General features: G+C 47.1%; 1 protein-coding gene across 1 annotated transcript in view; it reads right to left on the minus strand.

The window, feature by feature from the left end:
- The window catches only part of GCAT (glycine C-acetyltransferase), a 68,423-nt gene that overhangs the window by 5,212 nt on the left and 36,620 nt on the right, over positions 1 to 26,591 (minus strand). Inside the window, exons 4-6 of the mRNA XM_075320867.1 lie at positions 15,150 to 15,296; positions 10,704 to 10,858; positions 845 to 927 (exon numbers count right to left, since the gene is read on the minus strand). Coding sequence (XP_075176982.1) covers positions 845 to 927; positions 10,704 to 10,858; positions 15,150 to 15,296 — 385 coding nt within the window. The remainder of the gene's footprint in view (positions 1 to 844; positions 928 to 10,703; positions 10,859 to 15,149; positions 15,297 to 26,591) is intronic.

Raw genomic sequence — 26,591 nt, forward strand, 5'->3', positions numbered from 1 at the left:
TGTCCCGTATAGCAGGTAGCGCAAGTCCGTGACTCATGCCACTCTATTGTCATGACTCCTGGCTCAATATGCTGCTCTGCCCCATGCGCTTTGTGTGGGCCAGAAGACTTGAAATCTTCTGCCCAGCGGATTCTGCTGGTGGGACGTGAAGTGCCCACCAGCCTAGGGCTCCGCACCCTAAAGTGCGCTCGGTCCTAAGTGAGCTATGGTGCAGCTCTCCCCTCAGCGACCATGTTCTGCTGCGTCTAACTTCTTCCGTGTCTTTTCCAGATTGTCTGTATGTGTGTCTGTCACCTCACTCCCCTGTGACAAGCCCCTCCCCCTGGGTTCCTGAACTAGTGAGCAGAGAGTCCACTACATTAGTAATGGCCATCCCCAATATCTCTACCCTAGCCCGGTCCCAGTGAGAGGGCATCTATCTGTATGTTGTGATGGATTGTGGTGGTTTACCGGCAATGACCTCCTCTGTACTTGGGATGAATACTGCACGACTGGTAAGGTGCAGCACCTGATGGCGACTGAAACCTCAGGGGCACCACAGGAGCAGGGAGGGAGGACGGCGAATAAAGGAAGAGAGGAGGAGCCGACTGAGACCAGCAACGCCAATCAAAAAGGACGCCCCCTAGGTGAAAGATGTTTTTTTACGTTATATAGAGCAGCTTGGGCTTTTATATACAGTATCCTAGAATGCTGTAAATAAGGGCTCACTGGTGCTGGCTGCAGGTTATAGGGGACAAATCTGGTGACAGGTTCAGACAGGCAGATTTTTGGTTAGTGTGTTGTCCATGTACATAGACTAATCACGGGTACATTCCTGACCATAAGAAGATTGATGAGTGCTGACCTGCAGCTCCACCGAGTGCTTTGCCAAGAGTGGAATTTACAATTGTCACCTGGTCCATGACACCCAAAAGCTCATCTGTACCCCTGTCAATGAGAAAGGATGGGTGAGTAAGACTTTCCCCACACACATTTACAATTCTCTCTGTTCTCTGTTTTTTGAAAGAAGTTTAGAAAGTGAAGGAAACAAATCTCTGCTTCAATATGTAGACTTGTCCTTGTGTGTTCAACCTTTGGTACCCCCTATGGCAAGAGCATGCTTGTTACATAGACTTTGGGGAATGTCTATGTTGGTCCACACTGCCACCATGGAGTCCTTGAGTTGGGAGATCTTTGGGTCACTGCACCCCACAGCAGCTTCCTTGGTGGATATTAGGGTATGGATGTGACTTGTATATGGACTTCTATCCATATAAAATAGAAGGCGTAAAGATGTTGCACTTTAAGCATTTTTGTGTCATCCTGAAAGCTACTACTTTCTCAGAAGAGGGCAAGTCTAATGCAGGCATCACACGATACGATCTATCATGTGATCGTACCCGCCCCGTCGTTTTTGCGTCAAGGGCAATTAGTTGCCCATGGCGCACAAAGTCGTTAAACCCCCGTCACACATACTTACCTGCTGAGCGATGTCGCTGTGGGCAGTGAACATCCACTTCCTGAAGGGGGGGGGCGTTCGGCGTCACAGTGTCGTCACACAGCCGCCGGCCAATAGAAGCGGAGGGGCGGAGATGAGCGGGACGTAAACATCCCGCCCACCTTCTTCCTTCAGTATTGCTGGCGGCCGCAGGTAAGCTGCAGTTCATCCTTCCCGGGGTGTCACACGGAGCGATGTGTGCTACCCCGGGTACGATGAACAACCGGCGAAAAAGAAGAATAAACAATTTTTAAAAATAAAAAACAATGTGTAACAGATACACGATTTGTAACCAATTTGCGATCGTTCTGAGACGCTCGTAGGTGTCACACGAAACAACGTCGCAAACGATGCAGGATGTGTGTCACGAAAACCGTGACCCCGACGACATATTGCACAATGGATCGTCTCGTGTGACGCCCGCATAAGTGTTGAGAACATCTAATGTCATGTCAGATTATTCAAGGTCTGGGTATAAAATACAATGACAGCTCTACATGGCATAGCCACCAGGGTTTTTGATCTGTAGTTGCTCCATGTAAATGTTATTGTATTGTGCAAATTCTGACCGGGAAAAGACTAGAATAACCAATGCCTCTGGTAGCCATCAGCAACCCTGCTGTTGTCCTGCACTGGGTATTTTATAAGATCCTTCCCCTCCAGCTCATGCATTATGTAAAATGCCAGAAGACTATAGTGATGCAGATGGTTGCTGTCTGCTACAATTATCTCACAGTCTTTTGAGGGATGACGTGTAAGGCCACGTTCCAACCATGAGTATTTGATGTTGCAGATTGTCTGCAGCATTTCTGCACCAATTAGGTTACTTGCATTTTTTAGTGGTTTTTTTTGTTTTGTTTTTTATCTACAGGTATTTTTAATCATATTCATAATGCTGCGTTTTTTGTATGTCATACTATCATTGATACTCCTGGTATAAGCCTTTGACAACATTTTTGATAGGCATGTGTTTTTTTTTTACCTGCGGATTTTCCACATCTAATGCAATCCTATGGGGATATACACACAAAAGTCGTCTTGCGGATATGCGGAGTGTGGACATTTTAGGTAGTTCAAAACATGCTCCACAGTTCAGTTTACGTTGCGTAAAAAAAAAAAAAAAAAAAAAAGTAGATTTTTGGTACTCTCCATAAAATCTGTTTCTCTTCATTAGCGGACGCACAACCATGGGATAGTCTGCTGACACAGATATTACATAGCATAAAGAAATTAGCTCGTTCACAGTAGACTGTACCTTGCCTGCCAGTGATCGGCTTTCACAGTGAGAAGAACAAGAGTCAAAGAAATATGGCATAAAAAGAAAAAATAAAAATAAATATATAGTACAATAAAGTACTAAGAGAAGAACAATATAAGGACACACCCAACCAGGCATCCATGAGGGGGAGCAGTGTCCCTCAATGAAGACTAATAAGAAATAGATTTTACAGTGAGTAACAAAAATCTACTTTCCTCGATTACTTCATTGAGGGATACAGGACCATGGAACATCCTAAAACTGTCCCTGGAATGGGAAAAGAAAATAAGTAAACATTCTGTCTAAACCACAGAACTTACTGGTGAGGCTCAAAATTGGAGGCTTGAGGTTTTGCTACCTGCAGAATCTTTCTGCCCAAGCCTCCATCTGCTGATACAAAGGTGTAGACCTTGTAACACTTCAATAAAAAAGGTATGTACTGATGCCCAGATAGCTGCCTTACAGAGCTGTAGGGCTGGAACCTAATAAAAAGCCGCGAAGGGAAACACCCACCACCTAGGTAGAATTTGCCATGAAGCTAAACAAGGAAGCCATGTTCTTCAATTTACAAAGCTGAACAAATTGCTTTGATCCAGCAGGAGATAGTCACTTTGGAAGAGGCCTGACCCTTGTGAGGCTCATTTGGCAGGACAAATAAGAAAATCGGACAGCTTAAAGAGGGCGGTGGCCTAAAAGTAATAATGTAGGGCCCTAGCCACATTCAGACTGTGCAATATCTTTTCAAATTGGATAAGATGGAGAGGGGCAAAAAGAAGGTAAAACAATGTCCTCATTAAGGTGAAAAGTCAAAATGACTTTGGGGAGGAATGTCGAAATCTGCCTCAGCACAACTTCATCTTGATGAAGAACAAGGTAGGTAGCGCAGCAAGAAAGCACCGCCAACTCCGAAACCCTTATAATGGAGGTGATGACTATAAGAAAAGCCCCCTTTTGGGACCAGAGATGAGTCGGGATTTCTCTGATGGGTTTTAAGGAGGCAAACTGAAGAACCCCCAAAACCAAGCTAAGATCCTAGAAATCAGGGTGTGAAAAAGTCTTGATCTGTAGCTTCACAGCCAAATGTCTCTGAAATAAGAAAGCCAGGGCAGAAACCTGGCCCTTAACGGAGATAAGCGCCAGCCCTGTCTCTAATCCGGACTGCAAAAAGGAAAGAACTGCCAGCAAAGAATAAGATATTGGAGAAGTAACAGTAGACTTGCACCAGCAAAAGTATGCTCTAAGTGCGATGCCCTAATCATGGTCTGAATAACTGACTCCGAAAGACTTGACCTCCTCAGAACAGTGGCCTTAACAGCCATGCCGTTAAAGCAAGCGACTGCAAATTGTGGTCGTAGAATGGAACCTGGAACAAAAAGGTCTGGGCCCTCTGGAAGAGGCCACGGAACAATGCCCAGTAGGTCGATGACGTCCAAATACCAGGACCTCTGAGGGCAAACTGGAACCACCAGAACTACCGGAATCCTCTTTACTGTAATCTACTTGAGAAGACTGGGAAGAAGAGGTAGAGGTGTGTAGATGTGGCGCCCTGGACTAGCCAGGTCGTCACAGATAACACACAAACACCCCCACCCCCATCAGACAGGGACAACAGCCAAAACAAAAACCCTTGTTGCCCCCCTCCAGTGTCTGATGTCCACATCAGGTGGGGCAGAGCCAAGCGGTTGGCCCCACCCACCGAGGAGTACACAGGTCTGGAGGCGGGAAAAGTGACAGATAGAGTTTGGAGTTTGAAGTGAGAGGAGTGAGCACTTGGGTGTCTGGGTTTGTGGCCCAGGCACTGACAGCAAGGTTGGCAGACGGTGGTGGCCGTCTGCAGGAGTGGTGAAGCAACGTGGAACCGTAGGACTGGGGTCAGGCGTTGGCCTGCCGGTACCGACCGGGGAGCGAAGTGAAGCCAGCACACACAGGCACGGCCATAGGACCCAGACCAGGCTTGGAGCCGCCGACAATAGTCAAATCCGAATGTGACCGGAACCCCAGGGGTTTCCTAACAACCAAAGACCCGATAGAAGGAAACTGCCCACACCGTGAGGGTATACAGCTACCGCCTAAGGCTAGAGAGCCTAGGGCCAGCACCTGCGGGCAAACAGGCTCCTCCAGCATCCATCCACCGGGGAGCGGACTACCATTGGGGATCCATAGTAGTCAACTGAGAACATCAAGGTGCAGGGAAAGACAGCCGCCATCACCTGTCCGGGGAGAGACACTGCCTCCCCGTCACCTCACCGGGCCCCGGGACCACCGACCCCTACCCACGGAGGGGGAAAACAACATCCCAGCTGCTCCCCACCATCGCTCCCGGGATCCCCGTCACCAGAAGCGGTGGTGCCCATCTTCATCACAACCCGTGGGTGGCGTCACGGACTAAATCCTCCAAACCAACCACCCCTTTCACTCACGGGCGAGGAGCGCCGCTCGAGTCCCCGGATCCGGCCCACCGCTCGAGCCACCGAGCAGCCGCAGCAGCACCGGACCCGAGCGTTAGCGAGCGACCAGCAGCGGCGGCGTCCTCCCCGCCCGCGACATAGAGACATTGCAACAATAACTAGGACCAAGAGATTGCCTGCGGGTCCAGTGTTCTTGCACCAAATTTCATCACCTTGTGGTTTAGCCTGGAAGTCATTAGATTAACATCTGGAGTGCCCCACCAAAGACAAATCTGATCGAAAACCTCCAGGTTAAGTGCCTAGTCTCTAACTGCTGACGGCTGAGTAAGTCTGGCGCCCAACAGTCGATTCTAGATAAACCACAGAAATCGTGTCTTCTGCCCACTCCAGGTTCCTTGCCACCTCCAACATGGTGGAACAACTTCTTGCCCCCAGCCCCTGACTATTGATATATGCTACCGCTGTGGCACTATTTGACTGAACCCTGGCTGGCAGTTCTTAAAGTAGATGCTGCCAATGAAGAAAAGCCAAAAGGATCGCCCTCAGTGCTTAGAACATTGAGTGGGAGAAGCTTCTCCTGACTGTCCCATGTCCCTTGCGTTGAGAAACAGCAAAAAACTGCCCCTATCTGATTAGGCTGGCATCCTAGATCAAAACCTGCCACTTAATGGGGCAAAAGGAGCGACCTTAAGTCAGAAGGGGAAAGGTCAACCACCACTTGAGGGACTGACAGCAGTGAAGTGGAAGACAAACAGACTGATCTAGGGACTGTAACAATTTGTCCTAGTAAGCTAGAAGAGTGTTCTGCAACTGTCTTGAATGTAACTGACCAAATGGGACTGCATTGAATGGCACCACTATCTGACCTAAGACCCTCATACAAAACCAAAAGGTAATGTTTGCCCAGATGTCTCAGAGTCGGATTGAAGAGCTACCCTCTTCTCTTCTGGAAGAAAGATAGACCCCTGGAGCTGTGCCAAAATTATCTCCAAAAAGAGAAGCCACTGAGTAGGAATTATTGTGGATTGAGTCCGGTTGACAATCCAGTCTAATTGGTCCAGGGTGCATAAAACGATCTTCAAGCTCTCTAAATTCTGAGACTTTGTGGAAGCCTTGAAGAGAATGTCGTCCAAATAGGCTATCACCACTATTCCCTTGGAGTGAAGGAGTGCCATTATTGGTGCCAAGATCGTCATATATATACTCTGGGCACTGAGGCCAAACTTCGAAAGGCAGAGCAGGTAGGCAGGTACCCTGGTCTAGTCAAACAGAGAGGATACAGACTGAATGGTACAGACTACTCTGTGTCACAAAAATAAAAGAAAAAAAATATTGTTAACCCAACATCTAAGACGGGTCTAAACCAGACCTAGTCTCCAACTGACAGAAAAAAAAACTGAGAAGGATGATTACCAGCAGGCAAGGTATTGTCTGCTGGGGGGGAGCCAATTTTTTTATGCTGTGTAATATCAGTGTCAGCCTCCAGGTGGCAGCACACTTTCCCAAAGTTCTGTCCCCCAACGAAGTGACTGAGAAAAAAACCTATAGAAGTACCATCCACTTTGCTGGGACTGTAAGGCTACTTTCACACATCAGTTTTTTGCCATCAGGTTCAATCCGGAAAAAAACGGGTAAAACGGATCCGGTACCGCATCCGTTTTTTCCCCATAGACTTGCATTGGTACCGGATTGTACCGTATGGCTTTGCGGTGCATCCGTTTTTTTCCGGATGCGGCAAAATTTATCAAAGCGGCGGCCGGAGGCAACGTATCTTGCAACGTTTTTTTGTCCGGCAAAAAAACCGCATCGCGCCGGATCCGGCGCGATACGGCGTGTTTTACAATGAAAGCCTATGGACGCCGGATCCGGCGCAATGCGGTAAAAAATGGATGCGGCTACCGGATCCGTTTTTGTAAACTGCGCATGCACCAAATTAATTAAAAAAGCTGATCCTTCAAAAAAAAAGGACAAACCGGATGCAAAAACGGATGCAAACCGTATCCACCGGATCCGGTTTTGTACGCATCCGGCATAACGGATCCGTTAAAAACCGGATCCGGTGGATACAGTTTGCATCCGTTTTTGCCGGATCCTTTGCATCAGGAAAAAAAAGGATTGTGCCTGAATGCAGAAAACTGATGTGTGAAAGTAGCCTAAGATGCTGCATTTTTTTGTGCATTGAAAATACTGAGGTGAAATTCACACGATGAGTTTTTGATGCTAAATTTTCAGATGACCGAATTCTGCTTTATAGCCTTTATTTGTAAATGAAAGTGTACGGATAGGGAAAGAGCACACTGCATACATGATACAGTTTAAGTTTAAGATATAACATATTACATTATATAAAATGATGTTAAAGAGGTGACAAGTAGTCTTTTCATTTAGAAGGCCAAAAAGGGGAGGGGGGGGGGTAACACAATTGAAGGAGTATACAGACATTACAGCACGGGATTGCAAACTATCCTGTGAGGTAAAACCTTTAAAAAAAAAAAATTCATTCAGGGAACTGTTTTACCTCACAAACAGAATCAGCTATGATCCGGTCTGTATTCTCGCTTTTGCGTCCTCCCCAGCACAGTGACATATTTTTAAAAACACATTCAATTGTAGAGCTTATTATTCCAAAATCTATTGATTAAAATGAACCTTGTTCGTGGGAAAACCCCTTTAAGGCCGGCGCGATTTCAGCTGCAGCCGGATACAAGGCCAAAAATCATTCTACACCGCTGCTACACCACAGAGTAAAAATCAGTTGGAATATTTGTGACTTGAATATCAAGGTCACAATGTTACCCCATTCACCTGTATTATTGTATTGGTCCAGCCATATGTGCAAATTGTGGATTGTCATAGCTGCCTGATATTGACATGGACCAGACTGTTCTGTAAATCCTACTAGAGTAGTGCATGCTGCCCCTTTTTTTTTTCTTAAAAAAAACCCATTGGTGTGCAGGGGAACACTGTTTATTATTGAGGGTCCAAGTAGTAAGGAGGCACTCTTCCACCTTCCAAGCAGCAAACAGCTTCTGTAACAGACATGTGGCGCCCCTGAGGCTTTAGTCGCCACATGGTACTGCACCTCACATAATGCGCAGTATTTATCTCGGGTAAGGAGGGGGTTAATCACTTGTGTTTCCACATTTCACCTTACATACAGTTTAGGTGCCTTCTTACTGGGGACTCGTCTAGGGTAGGCTGGGGGGTGGCCATCACGAGGCATGGGACTTTCCCAGTCACTAGGACAACCACCTGGGGGGCGGGTACCCCTTGGGGTAGAAGTAGGAGCAACCTGGACACAATCTTCAGTCAAGTCGGGACTACAGTTCTGGCGACACGACATCACTTTCTTCTTCTTTCTTCCACGGTACCCGAGGCTTGGAGTGGGAAGCTCAGCCCGGGTTCCTCACTTCTGAAGGGGCATCCCTTAGGAAAGGACACTTTCAAGCACAAGTGGCTACCTTTAATTTATCCGGGATCAGCTGTGGCCCATCACGGTAGAGACCGGTACCCTGAGGGCAGCACTTGAACTGAGTAAAAAGACCTGGAACCGCAGCAGCTGACTAAGCCTCTTATTGCCAAACTCCTACATCCCGCAACCCCAACCCAAGCCAAACCCCTGCATCCCGCAACCTCAGCCTAAACCAAATCTCTGCATCCCGCAACCCCAATCCAAGCCAAAGCTCTGCATTCCGCAACCCCGGTCCAAGCCACACCTCTGCATCCCGCAACCTCGGCCCACACAGCCCGTACCTGATACCATAGACTGCTAATCAGCAGACTCCATACAGGTGCTGCCATCTTCGGGTCATATGAGGTCACATGCTACTGAACTCCCTCACCATGATACTAGCATGGGCGGGAGGATGTGACAGCCGGTGTGTGCCTAGTGCTATGCTGACGTGAACTAAGCACTGCACTCACGCATCAGCTCGGCTTCCGACAGGACGCATTCAGTTTTATATAGTGAATACACACCACTCCACACCTGAAGCTGGTGGGCCCATAAGAATTTGCCAATTCATGTGCCAAGTATTTTCATTTTATATACATATAATCTTTATGACTGTAACTAGAAGGTGGCCCGATTCTAACGTATCGGGTAGTCTAGAATGTGTATGTAGGTTAGCAGACTGAATAATAAGGTAATGAATGGACTAGATCAGTTAGGTTTAAATTAGTATTCTTATAAATTGTTTATTGGTTGATAGGCTCTTTAGCGCACGGTGTGGCGACGGTTGTCACTGTAATGACGTCATTTTGGAGACAGACAGACAGACAGAATAAAGGCATATTATATATATATATATATATATATATATATATATATATATATATATATATATATATATATATAAATATATATATTATACATAATGCAGTTTAAACATGCATATTTTCAATGTTCACTACATCTTAAAGCAGTGTGCTGCTGCACTTTGTATGTATATGCATTATTACAGACACTGCAGCTAGCATCTGTTCACACTTGTTCTACAGTAGTAATAATTCTATATAGTGTATGCTTTTATAAGTCACTAAATTCATTGTATATCTAAACAAAAAAAAAATACAATTAGAAGCTCATAACATAATGCAATTTTAAGAAAAACCATTGTGACGCTAGTCACTACTCATGTACTCATGGGCTAGCCGTGAGGCTGTGTAGTAATGAGGTCCAGAGTCAGATACCAGGAGGCATAGTCAGGTCATGGTGCAAGGACCAAAATCACAGGAAGGTAGAGGAAGACAGAGGGGCTAGGCAACCTGATAGAAGCAAGGTCAAAAGGTCTAGTAACAACAGATCTGAGCACAGGAACATAAGGCACCATCGACTGGCAGCAATTGGAGGAAGTGAGCGAGCCAAATAGCAAGGTAATCACTTGAAACAGGTGACATATGGAGGAAACCTCGCATGCCCCAGCCCTGATTGGACGGCTGAGCTGTCCATCACCATACTGATAGATCAGCACACCACTGTCTCCGAATGGATAGCTGAATTGTCACTCATTTCCTGTAAAGACACCGGTAGGAAGAATCGTGACAACACTATAGAAAAGGATTCTGCTCATATTCATGAGGCATTAACCAAGTGAGGACTGCAATTGGCCAGGCCTTTATTAAAAAGGTAATCTATCAGCAGGTTTTTGCTATGCATGATGTACGGACAGACTCAGATTCCAGAGATGTGTCACTTACTGGTCTGCATGCTGTCATTTTGATATAATCACTGTTTGCACATTAGCAGTTCTCCCTTACGCTCTGCAAAACCCAGTTTACAGCAATAATTGAAAAAAAACTGTTAATCAGTGGTGGGGAGGGGTTACACAGAGCAGTTGACTAGGAGACACCTAGTCCTCTTGTGATAATCTCTTGCTGATAAAACACTTTCTTGAAACACCAAACACACAGTCTAGTAAGTGACACATCGCTGGAATCAGGCTCTCATGCTGCTCTTAGATTACATAGCAACAACCTGCTGACAGACCTATTTAAATAACACTATTGCCATGTCCTACAGACCCGCAATAATGCATATTGCATATTATCAGTGCCTTACCTTCCATTTGGTCCCATAAAACCAGTGGCATGACATTCATCTATGAACACTAAGGCATTATATTGCTTCGCAAGGTCACAAATCCCACGAAGAGGAGCGATATCCCCATCCATGGAGAAGACACCATCTGTAACGATGAGACGCAGCCGGTGTTTCTGGAAACAAATGAGAGGTTAGTATGTAGAGATGTAGAACTGAACAGGCACCCCGAGAATAAATGGTGCCAGACAGTGTACGTCACCCGATGTGCTTATTATTTCATATTCTACATTGTTATGCAGAGTCCAAGAGATCAGTGATTGCACACAACAGTTGTGTGACGCCCTGGGCAAGCCAGGGGTCACAGGTCACAACATCACATGCACCCCACATTCCCTGCAGGAACATCTAAGCTAACCTAAAATCCTTGTTGCCTTCCTCCAGGGGCTGATGTCCATACCAGGGGGTGGGCCAGGCGGTTGGCTCCGCCCACCGAGGAGTTCACAGCCCTGGAGGCGACCCGGCGGTACTGGAGCAGTATACGAAGAACAGTCAGCACCAGGGCAGGGGCCTTTCGGATCCCGGCAAGGCTAGGAGTCGCCATAATTTGCCAAATCCGTCAGTGAAGGGGACCTCTGTCTCCTAACAACCAAGTCCCGATTGAAGGCAACAGCCCGACCGTGAAGGGGAGACACCGCCACCGCCAGGGCACCAGTTTCCCAGGGCCAGCGCCTGCGGGCAAAGTAGGGCTCCTTCGGCCCAGATTGAAGCAGAGGAGTGGGTAACCGGTGGGGACCCATCGCTACCAAGAGACTTTACATAGGTGCAGGGAAGAGACAGTCACCGCTAACTGCAGGGAACCGCAGCACCGTAACCGTCCGAGGGACCCGTCCAACCAGCCGTTTGTTTACCGAGAACTGTGTCGTGTTTACTGGCTCAGTGAGTACCTCCGTGCCATGCGGCACAGCGCTGCCCCTGCACCTCCACAGGCCCCATACCCGCCTGTCCACCATACCAACCCCATCACTGGGCCCCGGGATCACCAACCCCTACCCACGGAGGGGCAAATCAACAACTGGCTGCTCCGTACCATCACTCCCGGGCTCCCCAGACAGAGCAGCGGTGGTGTCCACTTAATCACCACAACCGTTGGTGGCGTCACGGACAATAAACTATCCCAAAACCCAATCCCCCTTCACTCACGGGCGAGGAGCGCCGCTCGAGTCCCCGGGAGCCGGCCCATCGCTCGAGCCACCGAGCAGCGGCAGCAGCAGGCCGCAGCGGCAGCCGGACCCGAGCAGAGGGAGAGCGCGGCGTCCCCTCCTCCGCCCGCGACAGTTGGATTATACATGAAGAACTTCCAATTAGTCCAAACTGGACTGAATGTGGACAGGTTAATATGTTCGGCTTACGAAAAGAAAACCAAATCCATAAATAAATATATAAATGTAGATTATACCCATAACGACATCATAGTGAGGATTGAATTCAGTAAGGTTTTTCTTTACATTGTGTAGAATACAGCTTAATATGAAGAATGGAGGGAGACGTCAGTGTGGTCAGCAAGGTGTGGAGAAAGAGGAAAGTAGTGACCCTGAAAAGCCATGCTACCAGCAACAAACCTCCACTTCAGCACATACCTGCGACTACACAACTCTACGGATTACACGGCTGAACATTAATGCACTGCGTCAGCCGCACTTTCCAGAGTGCCATTCCTAATCTATAGGTGCAGTAGTTATCCAGCAAATGTCCGTATGTTATAAAGCACAGCAGCAGCACTTCGCACTGTGACTTAACCTTTTGACAAAAAATACGAAAAAAAGAGGGTGCAATATGTCCACAACCCTGCCTCCCATGTGATGAGAGGTTGAAAAAGTTAGATATGTATAGCTTAGAAAAAAAGACGTCTCAGAGGAGATCTCCTTTATATGTATAAATACATGGGTGGTCAATATAAAGGACTGGCACATGACTTATTTCTTCCAAAGACAGTACTAAGGACCAGGGGGCACTCACTTCGAGTGGAAGAAAAGCGATTCCGACAGCTAAATAGGAAAGGGTTCTTTACAGTTAGAGCAGTCAGACTGTGGAATGCCGACCACAAGAGGTAGTAATGGCAGATACTATAACAGCTTTTAAAAAAGGGCTGGATGATTTCCTCAGTACACACAACATTGTTGGTTATAAATGATTTAGTGACAAAATATATAAATGGTGGAGCAAGGTTGAACTAGATGGACCTAGGTCTTTTTTCAACCTGTGTAACACTGGCAAATACAGACAGAAAAAAAAGGGCCCCTTTTTGCAAAAACAGTATATAGACCCTTTTCAGGCCAATAACTCAAAATGCCTAATTCCACCTGCATTGGAGGTAGAAATGGGGCTCCTCTTGGGCCGCTGTGCAGCCGCTCCAGTTGCACCAATGATATGTCCACCCTTGGTCCACATTAGTAGGATACAAGGCTCAGACTGCCTGGGATTCTATTAAACTAAATGTAAAATCATGACAAAACCCCAAAATCATGGCTAAACAGACCAAGGCAGACTCCAATAACAACGCAGAAATCAATCTTTGGGCTTGCTCACACAAGCATATGACAAGTGCTATAAAAATGGATTGCAATACCACCCGAATGGACATGGCAAAACAAGGCCGACCACAAGCACACGATTACCGTACTTAAAACGGGTATTCCCATCGTTACTATCCTATCCCAATATATAGGAATAATAATAATAATAATAATAATAATAATAATAATAATATTATTAGCAAATCCCTCCAATTAGAAATGTAGTATAGTTCTTATTTACTGCCATGTACCTCATGTGCAGGGCATTACAGAACCTTAGGTATCCATGGTTACAACCACACATAGTGACAGTTAGCTGCTCGTATTCGTCCTGCAATACCCTGCACATGAGGTAAGCGACATAGTGAATCAGAACTCTACTACATTTCTAATTGAAGGCGGCTGCTGCTACTACATATTGGGATAAGAGCATGGAGATGGGAATACCCCTTTAAATCAGGCAGAGTGGAAAAAGTCCATGGCTAGTAAGCGGATGACTGCAGATCCAGCTGACGATCATGCATACGTTCAGCTTTAGGGCTTCGCACTCGTTACAATGTTAAGCTATAGAGCAGTGCTGATCAGTGTCTTTTTATCATGCCGATTTGGCATGAGGGGGAAAAAAAAAAACAAAAACACATGCAGCGAATCTCGGACGGCGCACAGCCATTAAAAGTCTATTGCACTGCACTGATGTCATCAGAGTGCAGTCCAATACACGCAGAGACAATGGAGAAGATGGAGAAAGTGAGCTCTTCAGCTTCTCCTCACCTGGGATGTAGGTGAAATTACAGTAAATGACGCTCGGCTCACGCTTGTAACAGAGTCTGAGCCGAGTGTCATTAGCAAATCTGTCCAGTTCTCTCACATGAAAAAAAATCTACAGTCATGCGACGCCGGCCTAATACTTAGTTTTAAATAGGTCAATAAACCAGGAGCCAGTCCTCAGGACCCCAGGCTTTATACTAAAAGTTCTTACACGTCATAGCAATAATGATTTTCCCAACTTCAAGCTGTCCTCTACAAGTGTCTAATTTTAATACGGAGAAGAGTTACCACTTAAGGAGAATCTGACAACTATTCTAACAGCAGACCACTACAGAGACAGAGACCCTGATTCTAGTGATGTGTCACTTACTGGACTGCATATAGTAGTTTTGATTAAATCACTGTTCAATCAGCAGATTATCACTAGAGGACAAGTAAATCTGCTGCCGTATTGTCCAACCCCGGCCATCACTGATTGGCAGCTTTATGTGTACACTGTGCATAGGCAAAATGCCAATCAGTGATGTGGGTGTGGTTATACACAACTCAGCATTGAGAAATCTGCTAAATGTGCAGCAGCTAAAATGGATTTTTAGCAAAACTGCAGCAAGCAGCCCAGTATGTGATACATTGCTGGAATCAGGGTCTATGTCCCTACCATATGCTGTTCTCAGATGGGGCAGAAAACAAAAAAACCTGCTGACAGATTCCCATTAATAAGTCAATAGCAGCATACCCCTTTATTGCCTAGCCAACCTAGCCATTGGATAAGTGATATTTGCATGATTGATGAAGGTCTGAAAACAAAGCCTCTTTGGAAGGGGAACTGCTGTGGTTTCTCCACTATTTCCCAATCATATAAACACTTGCAGAGAAACAGATGTTGCACTCACAAGACCACGAGGATGACTGTAATGGCCACGCATTCCTGTAAGTAAAACAGCAGTTTACCGGTGCAGGAAACAGTGGCGGGATCAGAGCAGCACAGCGCTGTGTGAATGCAGAATTACACTCTGCAAGGAATGCAAAATTAGCAAAAACTTTACTAATGGTAGCACAGCGCCATATACAATCTACAGCTATAGAATAGGCACGAGGCCAGATACCATCCCAGGGTCAGTACCTGAGCCTCTTTCAGTTTGGCCTCTAGGTCCTCTAAGTCCATGTGTTTATACCGGTACTTATTGGCCTTGCATAGGCGGATGCCATCGATGATAGAGGCATGGTTTAGCTCATCTGATAGCACAGCATCTTCAGGGGTCAGCATGGCCTAGAAATAAAGAAAAAAAAAAAAAAAAGTACATGTAGAAACTGAGTAACCGAGAATTGTTCGTAATATCCTCATGTCAGCACAACTCTTAAAAGGGGTTTTCCGATACTTAGACACCGCTTATTCCTCATGTTCGCCCCCACAAAAATAAAAAGACTTCTACTCCCCGCTGGTGTCGGCGCGGTTCCAGCAGTGTTGGTGTATCGCATTCCTGGGCCAACATGACATTGTTATGACCCGCGAGCCCCACAAACAATCAGTGCTGGCTTCTCTCTCCGCCTTCGCACATATAAGCAATTAACAGGCAGTGACCGGTTCATATAGTAGGGAATTTTAACACCTACCTCCACTCTTTCTGGGATATGTTTCAAGAGGAAAATATTTCTCAAAATGTGCAATATCCATCTCTACATGATCTGCTAGAGGGGTTGGCATGGTGGACCTATGGAGAATACAGCATCCTGATGGACAAGCCTTAGGTCACAAATTGTACATGCTACATTCCATCCTTGTTGGCTTCCTCCACCCATATTACGTAAAGTGTAAACCATGTTCAGGGAATTAATATGGTGTAAACAGCATGCTCGAAGAAAACGTCAAACTCTCCAATGTAATAAGGATGAGGGTGGACTGGCAATTCTGGAACCATGATTCTATTTTATTACATCCCAATTACAACATCAGCATGGATGGGGAAGCAGAGAGGACATTGACAAGTCAGGTATTCTTTTACATAATAGGAAATGGGCCTCACCTCCATGTTTTCTGGAGTCTGGGATTTCTCCCAGGGGAAATCCTCTTACTCCCACATTGGCGTTAGTGTATAGTGTATAAAGTGTGGGACAGAGGAAAGAAACTTATGGGTATTAAGGAATATACCAAACACACACCGCTATGGAGTAATCCCAATTTGAGTGAAGGGTCAAAGTTAAATTTTTTTCTGATTAGGAGCAAAAAAGGGATCTTGGCAATAAAACAGGTATTTACAAACTCTGTCTTAAGCTGAATTCCTCTTGGAGCTGTTGACAACTTATCACGTAACACTTTTTACCCATACCAACAAAGCCAACAATTAGGTCCGATGGACCTTAACATTCCACATCATCCCCTGATAGAGACTACTGCTTATACAGTTCATACAAAGGGTTTAATTTTTACAATATATAAAGTGTCTGTTATCATCCCAACTGGAGAATCACCCTGTGACAGTTGAAGCTAAATGGGAGGCGGATGTAGGCCCTATATCGGTGGCACAATGGAGAGAGATTCTAGAAACCGTTTCCAAATTATCTGCCTTTGAGGCCCAATGGCTCTCCCACAGGAGTATACAAATTTCCAAGCTTTTTACACAAGAAAGGGTATCACCATGATGCCAAATGCCCTAGCTTTGGGATTGATGAGGCACATTTGATACTTACGGTATGATGTCGTAAGGTAGACAGATAGGCCCTATTGTTGAGTGAGCACTACCATGATTGGTACTCGTAACGCGCAGGTAATACTCGGATTTCCCAGAAAAATGCTTAAAGGGAACCTGTCACCAGATTTGGTGACTATAAGCTGCGGTCACCACAACTGGGTTCTTATACATCATCCTAACATGCTGTATATAAGAGCCCAGGCCGCTGTGTAGAACATAAAAATCACTTTATAATACTCACCTAAACGGTCTGTGCAGATGGGTGTCTCCGTTTTATGGGTGCGGCGCCTCCTCTTTCGGCCATCTTTGTCCTCCTTCTTTTGAGGCTAGGGTGCATGACGCTTCCTACATCATGCACACAGGCGGGCATTGAGGTCCCACTCGTGTGCACTACAATACTTTGATCTGCCCTGCTCAGGACCTTAATGCCCGCCTGTGTGTATGACGTAGGACAAGTCATGCACCGTAGCTTCAGAAGAAGGAGAACAAAGATGGCAGAAAGTGGAGGCGCCACTCCCGAAGAACGGACACATCCATCTGCACCACACCGACCATTTAGGTGAGTATTATAAAGTGATTTTTATGTTCTACACAGCGGCCTGGGCTTTTATATACAGCATGTTAGGATGATGTATAAGAACCCAGTTGTGGTGGCCACAGCTTATTGTCACCAAATCTGGTGACAGGTTCCCTTTAAGTTCCCCATTCAACAAATTTTATACCCAGTTATTCTAGAACTGCTGTGAAAATGAAATACGTAATTACTTACCGGTAATGTGTTTTTTCTGAACCCATGACAGCACCACGAGAGAGGGGATCCGCCCTTCAAGGACAGGAAACCTCCAGGATAAAAAGGGGCGGGACCACTCCCCGCATCAGTTGGTTTACAGAGCATGAAAGGACCTCCGGAGGAAACAACATTATAACATAACCAGCACCAACATGAACCACGTGCAGCTAAAAAACAGCCAATTAACCACATGCAGGGAGGGAATGTAAGGGTGCTGTCATGGGTTCAGAAAAAACACATTACCGGTAAGTAATTACGTATTTTTCCAGCACCCATGACAGCACCACGAGAGAATTACATAGATAGAGGAATAAGCCAAGAAGTGGGGGGGGGGGGGGGGGGGGGGGGAAATCACAAAACCGAGCTCCCCAGGTGAAGCCAGTAAGGATAAGGCCAACTTAGTGCCTATAGCGAGTGAAAGGGGAAGATCACGAGGCCCCTGACAAGCTGCTCAATGGTGACATACGATCTTGCAGCCCAGGAGATGTCATCGCCCTTGTGCAGTGAACTTTCAGACCTACAGGCACATACCTACCACAAGCCGAGCAGACGAAGAAGTGGCTTCGCAGATCCACCCACCAAGTGGATTTAGAAGCCTTGAGCGTCTAGCTATCACCCTGAAAGAAAACAAACCGGACCTGCCTCTGCTGCAGACAGATAGTCCATAAGGAACCGCTAATGTCCAGGCAATGCCCCCCCTCCCCTTCCTGATCTTGCCGACTATCCCAAAGGATGGAAGAACAATTCCCTTTTGAATTAAGAAGACATGACGTACAATCAGGAGGCAAGGAGGGGCAGGTTTCAGGACACCTTATCCTTGAAAGCTGAGTAATGGTGGAACTAAGATAGGGCCTGGAAGTCACTAACCCCACAAGCTGATGTGAAGGTGTCAGGAAGTCTGTTTCAGAGACAGAGTAGTGAATGACATGGACTCCAAGGGATCAATGGGGCTTTGTCAGGGCAGATAGGACGAGAATAAGGCCCCAAGGGGGCAAGATACATTGCGCAGAGGGCTAGACCATACCCGAACGAACCGGGAGTCCAGCGGACTCCAGACAGGACACAATGGTACCAGGTTGCAAGGGCCCATATTAGAACTCTTAGTGAACGTAATGACAGACCCAGTGTCAACCCCTTCCGTAAAAACTCTAAAGATTACCGCAACAGTCGTCAGTCCATCAGGGCTCACCCTTGGAAGGCAAGAATATCGTCCAGGCATGTTTCATTACTTCACTGGTTCAACCAGCAATGTAGGGATTCGAATGTGCTGGAGTGCAAGCACTTGGTCAATTATCTTCAACAATTGATTGAGTCTCCAATATGTCCCACTGAAGGTTACTACAGTGTGCGCCCGGTCCCACCAAACTGTCGCAATGGCGGATGTAAGGGAACCCTGTAGGGACATAGCACCTTTGAGGGACAACCTTGGTGCCTCTGGTGCCGGATCTATTAGGACCGGAAGATTCTCCAGCCTGGATTCCGGAAGACGAAATACCTGAACTTCTGAATCGAAGTGAGCCCTAAAAAAAAAAAAAAAAAAAAAAAATATATGAGGACTGTCCTCGACATAATCCTGAGTCTCCTAGTGTAGGAGCCTTTCCCGTGTGAGCAGAAAGAACATCCGCCCGCAGAAAGGCGGCACGATGACAAGCAGGCCTGCCATCAAACAAGAAGTTGCTGAGGTAAGAGATGATAAGCACTTCTCTGCACTGTAACTTCTGAAAATCTTGCGTAGACTCCCAGCCCATCGCCATCCCTTGGAAGGGTTGCATACCGGAAACGTCGAACGTTTCCTTCCATAAACAGGCTACTCTGAGGAACTCTGAACTACGTCAAACTGGACATGATAGTATGCATCCGTCAGATTCTTTTTTTTTTTAAATCAGGTTCATTTTTATTTAACATCAAAATTATACAACACATAAAATAATTCCCTCCATAGAAATATCACAGAAAGGGAAAAAACCTTTAGTCAATAAGAAAAACCACACAAATAACATAATAAACAATGCACCCGCAGTCCACGTCTCATTTCAATATGGGTCTCAAAGTGCATATTATTTCCCAATATATTCTCCATAGTATAGCTTACCCAGCATCATTATGACATATATATATATACACATATACATACACGCACGCACGCACTCACACACACACATATACATGCACACACATATACATGCACACACATATACATACACGCACGCATGCACGCACACACACACATATACATGCACACACATATACATGCACACACATATACATGCACACACCTTCCAGCAGTACGCATATCACCCTATTTGAGGAAATTTGTTAACCGGTCAGAAGGAGAAGGACCTGGTCGCTCGCACTGTCCTGCAGTAACGCCGAGGAGGGAAGGCCTGGGGTATCCAACCATGCCCCCCAGATCTTATAGAACTTTTTCAATGCATTTCTTTTAAGGTATACTCCTCTCTCCAGTCGAAGTATAGCGTTTACTCTTTCCCTAAAATCCCCGATGACCGTAGGCGCTGGGTCCAACCAGTGGTAGGCCAACAGTTTCCTAGCCTGGTACAAGAGACGTGTAATACCGACCATTACCGGCGAACTCAAGTCCACCGCCCCCTCCAGTAGACCCAGGATACATATAATAGGTCTTGGCTGTAGACGGATATTGAAAACTTGTCTAACCAAATCTAGTACTGCCCTCCAGTAATCTTCAATGTTCCCACAGGACCACATCATATGCATGAGATTCGCACCCTCCTGTCCGCACCTAGGACACAGATCATCCATCCTAACTCCCATCTTATGCAATAGACTAGGTGTCCTATATACTCTATGTAACAGGAATAGCTGTGACAGTCGTTGGCCTTCAGATACAGCAAGGCTTGGAGTCTGAGACAGGACCTCACCCCACTGTTCCTCTGTCATAGGGCCTAGGTCCCTCTCCCACTTCTCTCTAGCCTGCAAAGGGAATTTGTCGAGGTGTCTAGATAACATCACTGTATACAACCTAGAAATAATACCATAGGAGCGATCAGATGTCAACAATTCAGTAAGAGTGTGATTCCGCTCTATCCTAATGTCCATACGACGTGTCTGTGTCTCATAGGCATGACGGAGCTGCAGGTATTGGTAAAAGGAACTGTGCGGTATCCCAAACTCAGCTTGAAGCTGGTCAAATCTTTTAAGTATATTATTCTGAAGAATCTGAGACACCTGATGCACCCCCCTGCTCACCCACATTCTCCAACCCGGGAGTCTCTGCAGCTCCGCCAGTCCACGATTATGCCATAAGGGCCAGTACTCAGTCATTCCTGATATTCCCAGCAACTGCTTCCCTCTATCCCACACCTTGTACATCAATGATAATGTTGGATATAATGTTCCTCCTCTGGGTGAGTATCCTGCATCCAAAAAAGCCACTGGGTGTCCCCATTCTGCAAGGCCCCTCACCAATTTGCCCCCAGCGTCATATGCCTCATCCTTTCCCCACCCCCTGAAGTGCTGCATCTGTGCCGCAACATAATAAACCCACGGGTTGGGGACTGCCAGACCCCCATCCTCCTTCCCTCTCTGCAGGGTCTCAAGGCGGATTCTAGCCTGCTGCTTTTGCCACAAGAGTTCCCGAAACAAAGTGTTGATTTTACGGAAAAATTTCCAGTGGATCCATATTGGGGCGTTGTGGAGAAGATACAGAAGTTTGGGCATCAGTACCATTTTTAGTAGATTAGCACGGCCAATAAGGGACAGTGGGAGTCGACACCAGGCATCTATCTTGTTCCTAAACTGAGCCAACACTGGTTCCAGATTTTGAGAGTAGTAATCACGCGGTCGGGCACTAACCACAATCACCAGGTATTTAAATTTATCCACCGTCGGAATTGGCAGCCCCAGAGTACTAAAATTAGATGGGAGTGCATCTATAGGGAGCAGGGCCGATTTCTTCCAGTTTATTAGGAGTCCCGAGCGCCTACCAAATTCTATAATAATATTTATTGCTGAGCCCACCGATGTCCCCACCTCCCTGAGATACAGCAACAAATCGTCCGCATAGAGGGAAACCTTATGCTCCAGACCGCCTATCTCAAACCCCTTTACGCCAGCGGATGCACGAAGCATAGCCGCCAATGGCTCAATTGCCGCTGCAAATAGTAATGGAGAGAGAGGACAGCCCTGTCTCGTGCCCCTGGCCAAATTAAAAGACGAGGAGGTACAACGATTAACTCGAATCCTGGCCCGCGGAGAGGCATATAACAATTTGACCCAGCCAATAAATCTGGAGCCAAGACCCAATTTCTCCAAAACTACCCATAGGAAATTCCATTCAATACTGTCAAAGGCTTTGGCTGCATCTAATGACAGGACTGCTCTCTCCTTGTTTCTCCCCTCAGAACTTAGCTGTATCCCCAGGAATAAACGTCGCAAATTAATGGAAGTAGATTTATTGGGGATGAATCCAGTCTGATCCTCGTGGATCACTGACGTGATCACCCGGGACAATCTGTTAGCTAGAATTTTAGCGATTAATTTAATATCTAATGTAAGCAGCGAGATTGGGCGATAGGAGTCAGGCGCGGTCGGATCTTTCCCGGGTTTTAAAATCAGAACAATAATAGCCTCCCTCATGGATGCAGGGAGGGATCCCTTCTCCTCAGCATCTCTGAACACATCCAAGAGTCTTGGCAGCAGCAGATGGGTATATAATTTGTAGAATTCACCCGGGAGTCCGTCCGCACCTGGGGCCTTTTCATTTTGGATTTGACCGAGCGCCTCCTCCAGCTCCTCCAGGTCTATATCTCTATTCAGGGATTCTCTCTCACTATCTGACAGACTGGGGAGAGTGATCTCCTCCACAAAGTCCCGCAGTTCCTCATCCCCATAATGCGATTTAGAGGAGTATAATTGGGTGTAATACTGTTGCATGACCTCCACAATCCTCCCGCTGTCCCTCACCTCCTCTCCAGTGTCAAGTTTCAATTTGGTGATATAGGTCAATCCCTCCTGCGCCCTAGCAATTGTAGCCAAGAGATGTCCCACACTCTCCCCCTCCGTAAAGTACCGCTGCTTAAGGAAAAAAGCGTTTGTTAGTGGCCAAGGAAGTCATATGGTCTCTCAGAGCTCTCTGCGCCCTCTCTAAGTCCCGCTTGGCATCATCTGTAGGGTTAGATATAAGAAGTCGTTCTGCATCACCTAAAGTGTCCGTCAGATACTTAGTGCGCTCTCTTGTTTTCGCCTTTCGGGTGCAAATTTCCCTAATATATGTCCCACGAACATACGCCTTCATTGCGTCCCACACTATATGTTTAGATGCCGTACCGTCATTTGTCACAAAATATTCCCGTATAGTGTCAGAGTGCCCCCTATCAGTTGTATCCAAAAAGGGTTGAGCCGCCAAGGTATCCCCGCCAGCCGGTCTGGGTCCCCAAGCCTTAGACGGACCTGTAGTGGGGAGTGGTCAGACACCCCCCTGGCCAGGTACGTGACTGAAGCTACACAAGGCAGCAGCTGAGCATTTCCAATGGCCAGGTCAATCCGGGACAGTGAATGATGAGAACTAGAATAGCATGAATACTGCCGGACCTGCGGGTTTCTAATACGCCAAATATCTACATATCCCACCTCCTCCATCAGTCTGGCAAGGGATGTAGCTGCCGCCCCCACTGAGATATTCCCTGTATGTAACTTATCCCAATACGGGTGCAAGTAATTATTATAGTCTCCTAATAGGGTGGGGACCTCAGGGAGGGAAGCAACAAAATTGAGGATACGTTTCAATGGTTCCCCTGTGTATGGCGGCGGAATATAGATTGCAACTAGAACACAGCGCACATTATGAAGGACACAGTAAAGACATACAAATCTACCCTCCTGATCCACAGAAGCTTTAAGACACTCAAACGGCACTGTCCTGTGTATCAGGACACTCACCCCCCTGGAATGTGTGGTATATACAGAGTGATACTCATGGGCTATCCATTTTTTGTGGAGCAAGTGGAGCCGCTCCTTCACCAAGTGCGTTTCTGATAAGAATATTATGTCTGGCTTAAGCTGCTGTAGAAACAGAAAAACTGCACATCTTTTAGTGGCTTCACCCAATCCTCGCACATTCCAGGCCACTATATTAACCTCCTTCGCCATAAGGGTGAGTGCACATATGTAACAGCAGGGGGCAGCAAGCGGGGACCCCCGGACCCATCTGCAGCAGTTCCCATAGATGAGCATAGACCAAACAGGTGCATAAAACAAAAAGGTCAAACAACATAAAAACATACACAGTAAACCAGGACATTCCTCTCAAACAGAGGGAAGTGGGGCTAAACATAACCGTAAGAGCACATAACGGTTTAAATTCCTGAACAGTCATCAACTGCATAGTAACCTATCTGGGTGGCTCCTGCCAACCGTCCATAAGTGTTCCAGCCGGGAAACATAGCAAGTTCACCTCAGCAAGTCCAACAGCAAGGAATCCGCAATAATCCTCAGCGGTGATTTCTGCGCAGTCCTTTTTCATTGGTATCGAGCCATGCGGCTGCATCCTTTGGAGTGTCAAAAAACTTTGTCCCACCATCCGCCACCACTCGCAGCCTGGTAGGGTATAACATTGAGTAAGAGATCTGCAGCTGCCTCAGGCGTTTTTTGACATCAATAAATTGCGCTCTCCTCTGCTGGATTTCAGTGGAAAAATCCGGGTACAGTGAGACCTTATGGCCGTCAATAGCCAGATCCTTAATCTCCCGGGCTCTGCGGAGCGCAGTGTCCCTGTCCCTGAAGTGCAGTAGCTTGAGGAGGATAGGACGAGGGGGTGCCCCTGGTGGTGGGGGTCTAGTGGGGACCCTATGTGCCCGCTCAATAGTGAAGAAAGGAGAAAACAGATCCATACCCAAAGTCTTGGGGAGCCACATTTCAAAAAAAGCTACTGGATTATTGCCTTCTGCCTTTTCTGGGACCCCGACCAGTCGGAGATTGCTTCTGCGGGATCTGTTTTCTAGATCGTCCACCTTAGCCCTAAGCAATGAGATATTGTGGATTGCTCTGCCAAGGTCCCGAGTCAGAGGGGGCAGCTTATCCTCTGTGGCACTGACCCGGTCTTCCAGGGCCCCCACCCGTACATTGACCCCCTGCAACTCGTGCCTGATAGATGAAATGTCCATTTTAATTCCTCCCATCTGTATGTTCAAAGTGGCTAGCATATTGTTGCAGGTGTTTACTGCTGCAAGCACATCACTGAGGGTGGGATCTGCTCTCCCAGGATCTGTGTTTTCATCTGCAGCTCTAAGGTTGTCCCCCTTCTCCACATTACTGGCAGCAGCCAACATACTCACAGCTCCCTGCTGCTCTTCCTCCTCCATCAGTTCTTGTCCTGGGATCTGTAGCTCCTCCACGCTGAGGTCAGACTGCTTAACAGCTCCAGGTATCTCAGGCTGATCTCGTGCAAACTTGCTGAGGCGAGCTATTGCATCAGACGCCCTGCCCCCACCTGAAGCTCCAGCGTCCATGAGTGTGGCCTGTGTCCCGCGCTTCTTATCAGCCCGAGTTCTGGTCATATCACTCAGGTCTTTGAAGCCCCCTCAGTCTAGGAGAGGTCACCACTCCAGGAAAGCAGTAAAACAAACTTTAACCCAAGCTGGACAGGATTATACAGGAGTTTTTGGCAGGAGCTCTCTCTACACAGGTCTTCCTCACATGCTGCTCAGGCCACGCCCCGCATCCGTCAGATTCACTACTGGTATGTGACCGTCTGGAATAACACACACTGGACCTCCCGGACACTATTCCGAAACAGGTTTACGACGAGAGAACTGGTTGCCAGTCTGGGTGAGGCTGCAGAGGAGTCTAAAAGGAACGCTGCCGCTCCTTGTGAGAAGAGGAGTGGGGACATGAGCCGTCTAGGGGCTCTCTGGCATAGCCGATCCTTGATGTGGTCAACTCATACTGCCAGGGACTCCGTTGTGTAAGCAGCTACATTAGCTGTTGCAAGCCCCAGCTGAAAATTCCCAGGTATTTTGAGGAAGTGGCGTTATTTCCATCCTAGAACGCTGTAAGTCCTTACCTCCCTCTTTTTCAGAGAATCGGGAATGCCCCCCAATCCCTTCAGCAGTTACTTGTCCAGTCTCAATCTGTAGAGCCGCTGTGGGCTAACAAGGGCAGGCACAAGCAGCCTAGAGTGGCCGATGACTATTTGAAATCCTGATAGCAGCGACAGTCAGCTTAAGGGGCCCTGCGACAGAAGGAACAAGCTGCTTCCTCAAAGGGCAGTCTGGGTTGAACTTTGCCTATCCGCCTGTGTCCCTTATATAGCAATGAGGGACTATACATTAACAACAACCGGGAGGCATCACAGGTTCCCTCTTCTAGGCCACAAACATACGAAATCAAGACATCTCTTGGGTGCCACTTCAGGGATGCCCATAGCGGGCCCGACCACAGTCACTAGTGTCACATTGTTCTCCATCGAGAAGTCTGAACAACCCGAGATACTGTCGGACATTGATGTGGAAGCTGAAGAAGTCCACTCACCCTCGGACCTGTCAGAGTCCCCATAAGCAGGGAAGGCAGGCCTGAATTTCCGAAGGCCATGACGCCGCAAAACTGTCAAGACAACATCGGGCTTGACAGCCCTAATCCAAGACCGCACCTGAGAGGTTATGCTTAATACCCTTCTGGCACCACTTCTGAGACCACGTAACAGACATCTCCCGATTAAAGGGAGCGTGGTCCAGTTATTGAAGTGTATCCATTGAGTCCGCCCCAAAAACAGGCAAGAGTGGCTCTGAACAAAGTGAACTTTCATGAAGGTCACTTACCACTCTGATGCAGAGGCGGAACTGGGGTAGAAGGAGGAATGGTGGCATCTGATCAATCTCCTCAGCAGGCTCTGGGCGTCGGTCCTGCTGGATTTGAGACTCCACTAATTGGACCAGGTCGCGATCCTCCCAGAGTATCACATGAGCTAGTACACCCGTCCGCGTTGAGGCTTGCAAGCACACTGCCCCAACTGCGTGCCAGCCTGCACTGTGTGGTAGGAGCAGAACTGGAGGTTGCCTCAGTGAGCCCCTTTTTTTTTTTGAATGACATGAATGCTCACATCTAAAGGGTT

The sequence above is a fragment of the Anomaloglossus baeobatrachus genome, chromosome 8 (genome assembly GCF_048569485.1).
Source record: "Anomaloglossus baeobatrachus isolate aAnoBae1 chromosome 8, aAnoBae1.hap1, whole genome shotgun sequence".
Classification (NCBI taxonomy): Eukaryota; Metazoa; Chordata; class Amphibia; order Anura; family Aromobatidae; genus Anomaloglossus; species Anomaloglossus baeobatrachus.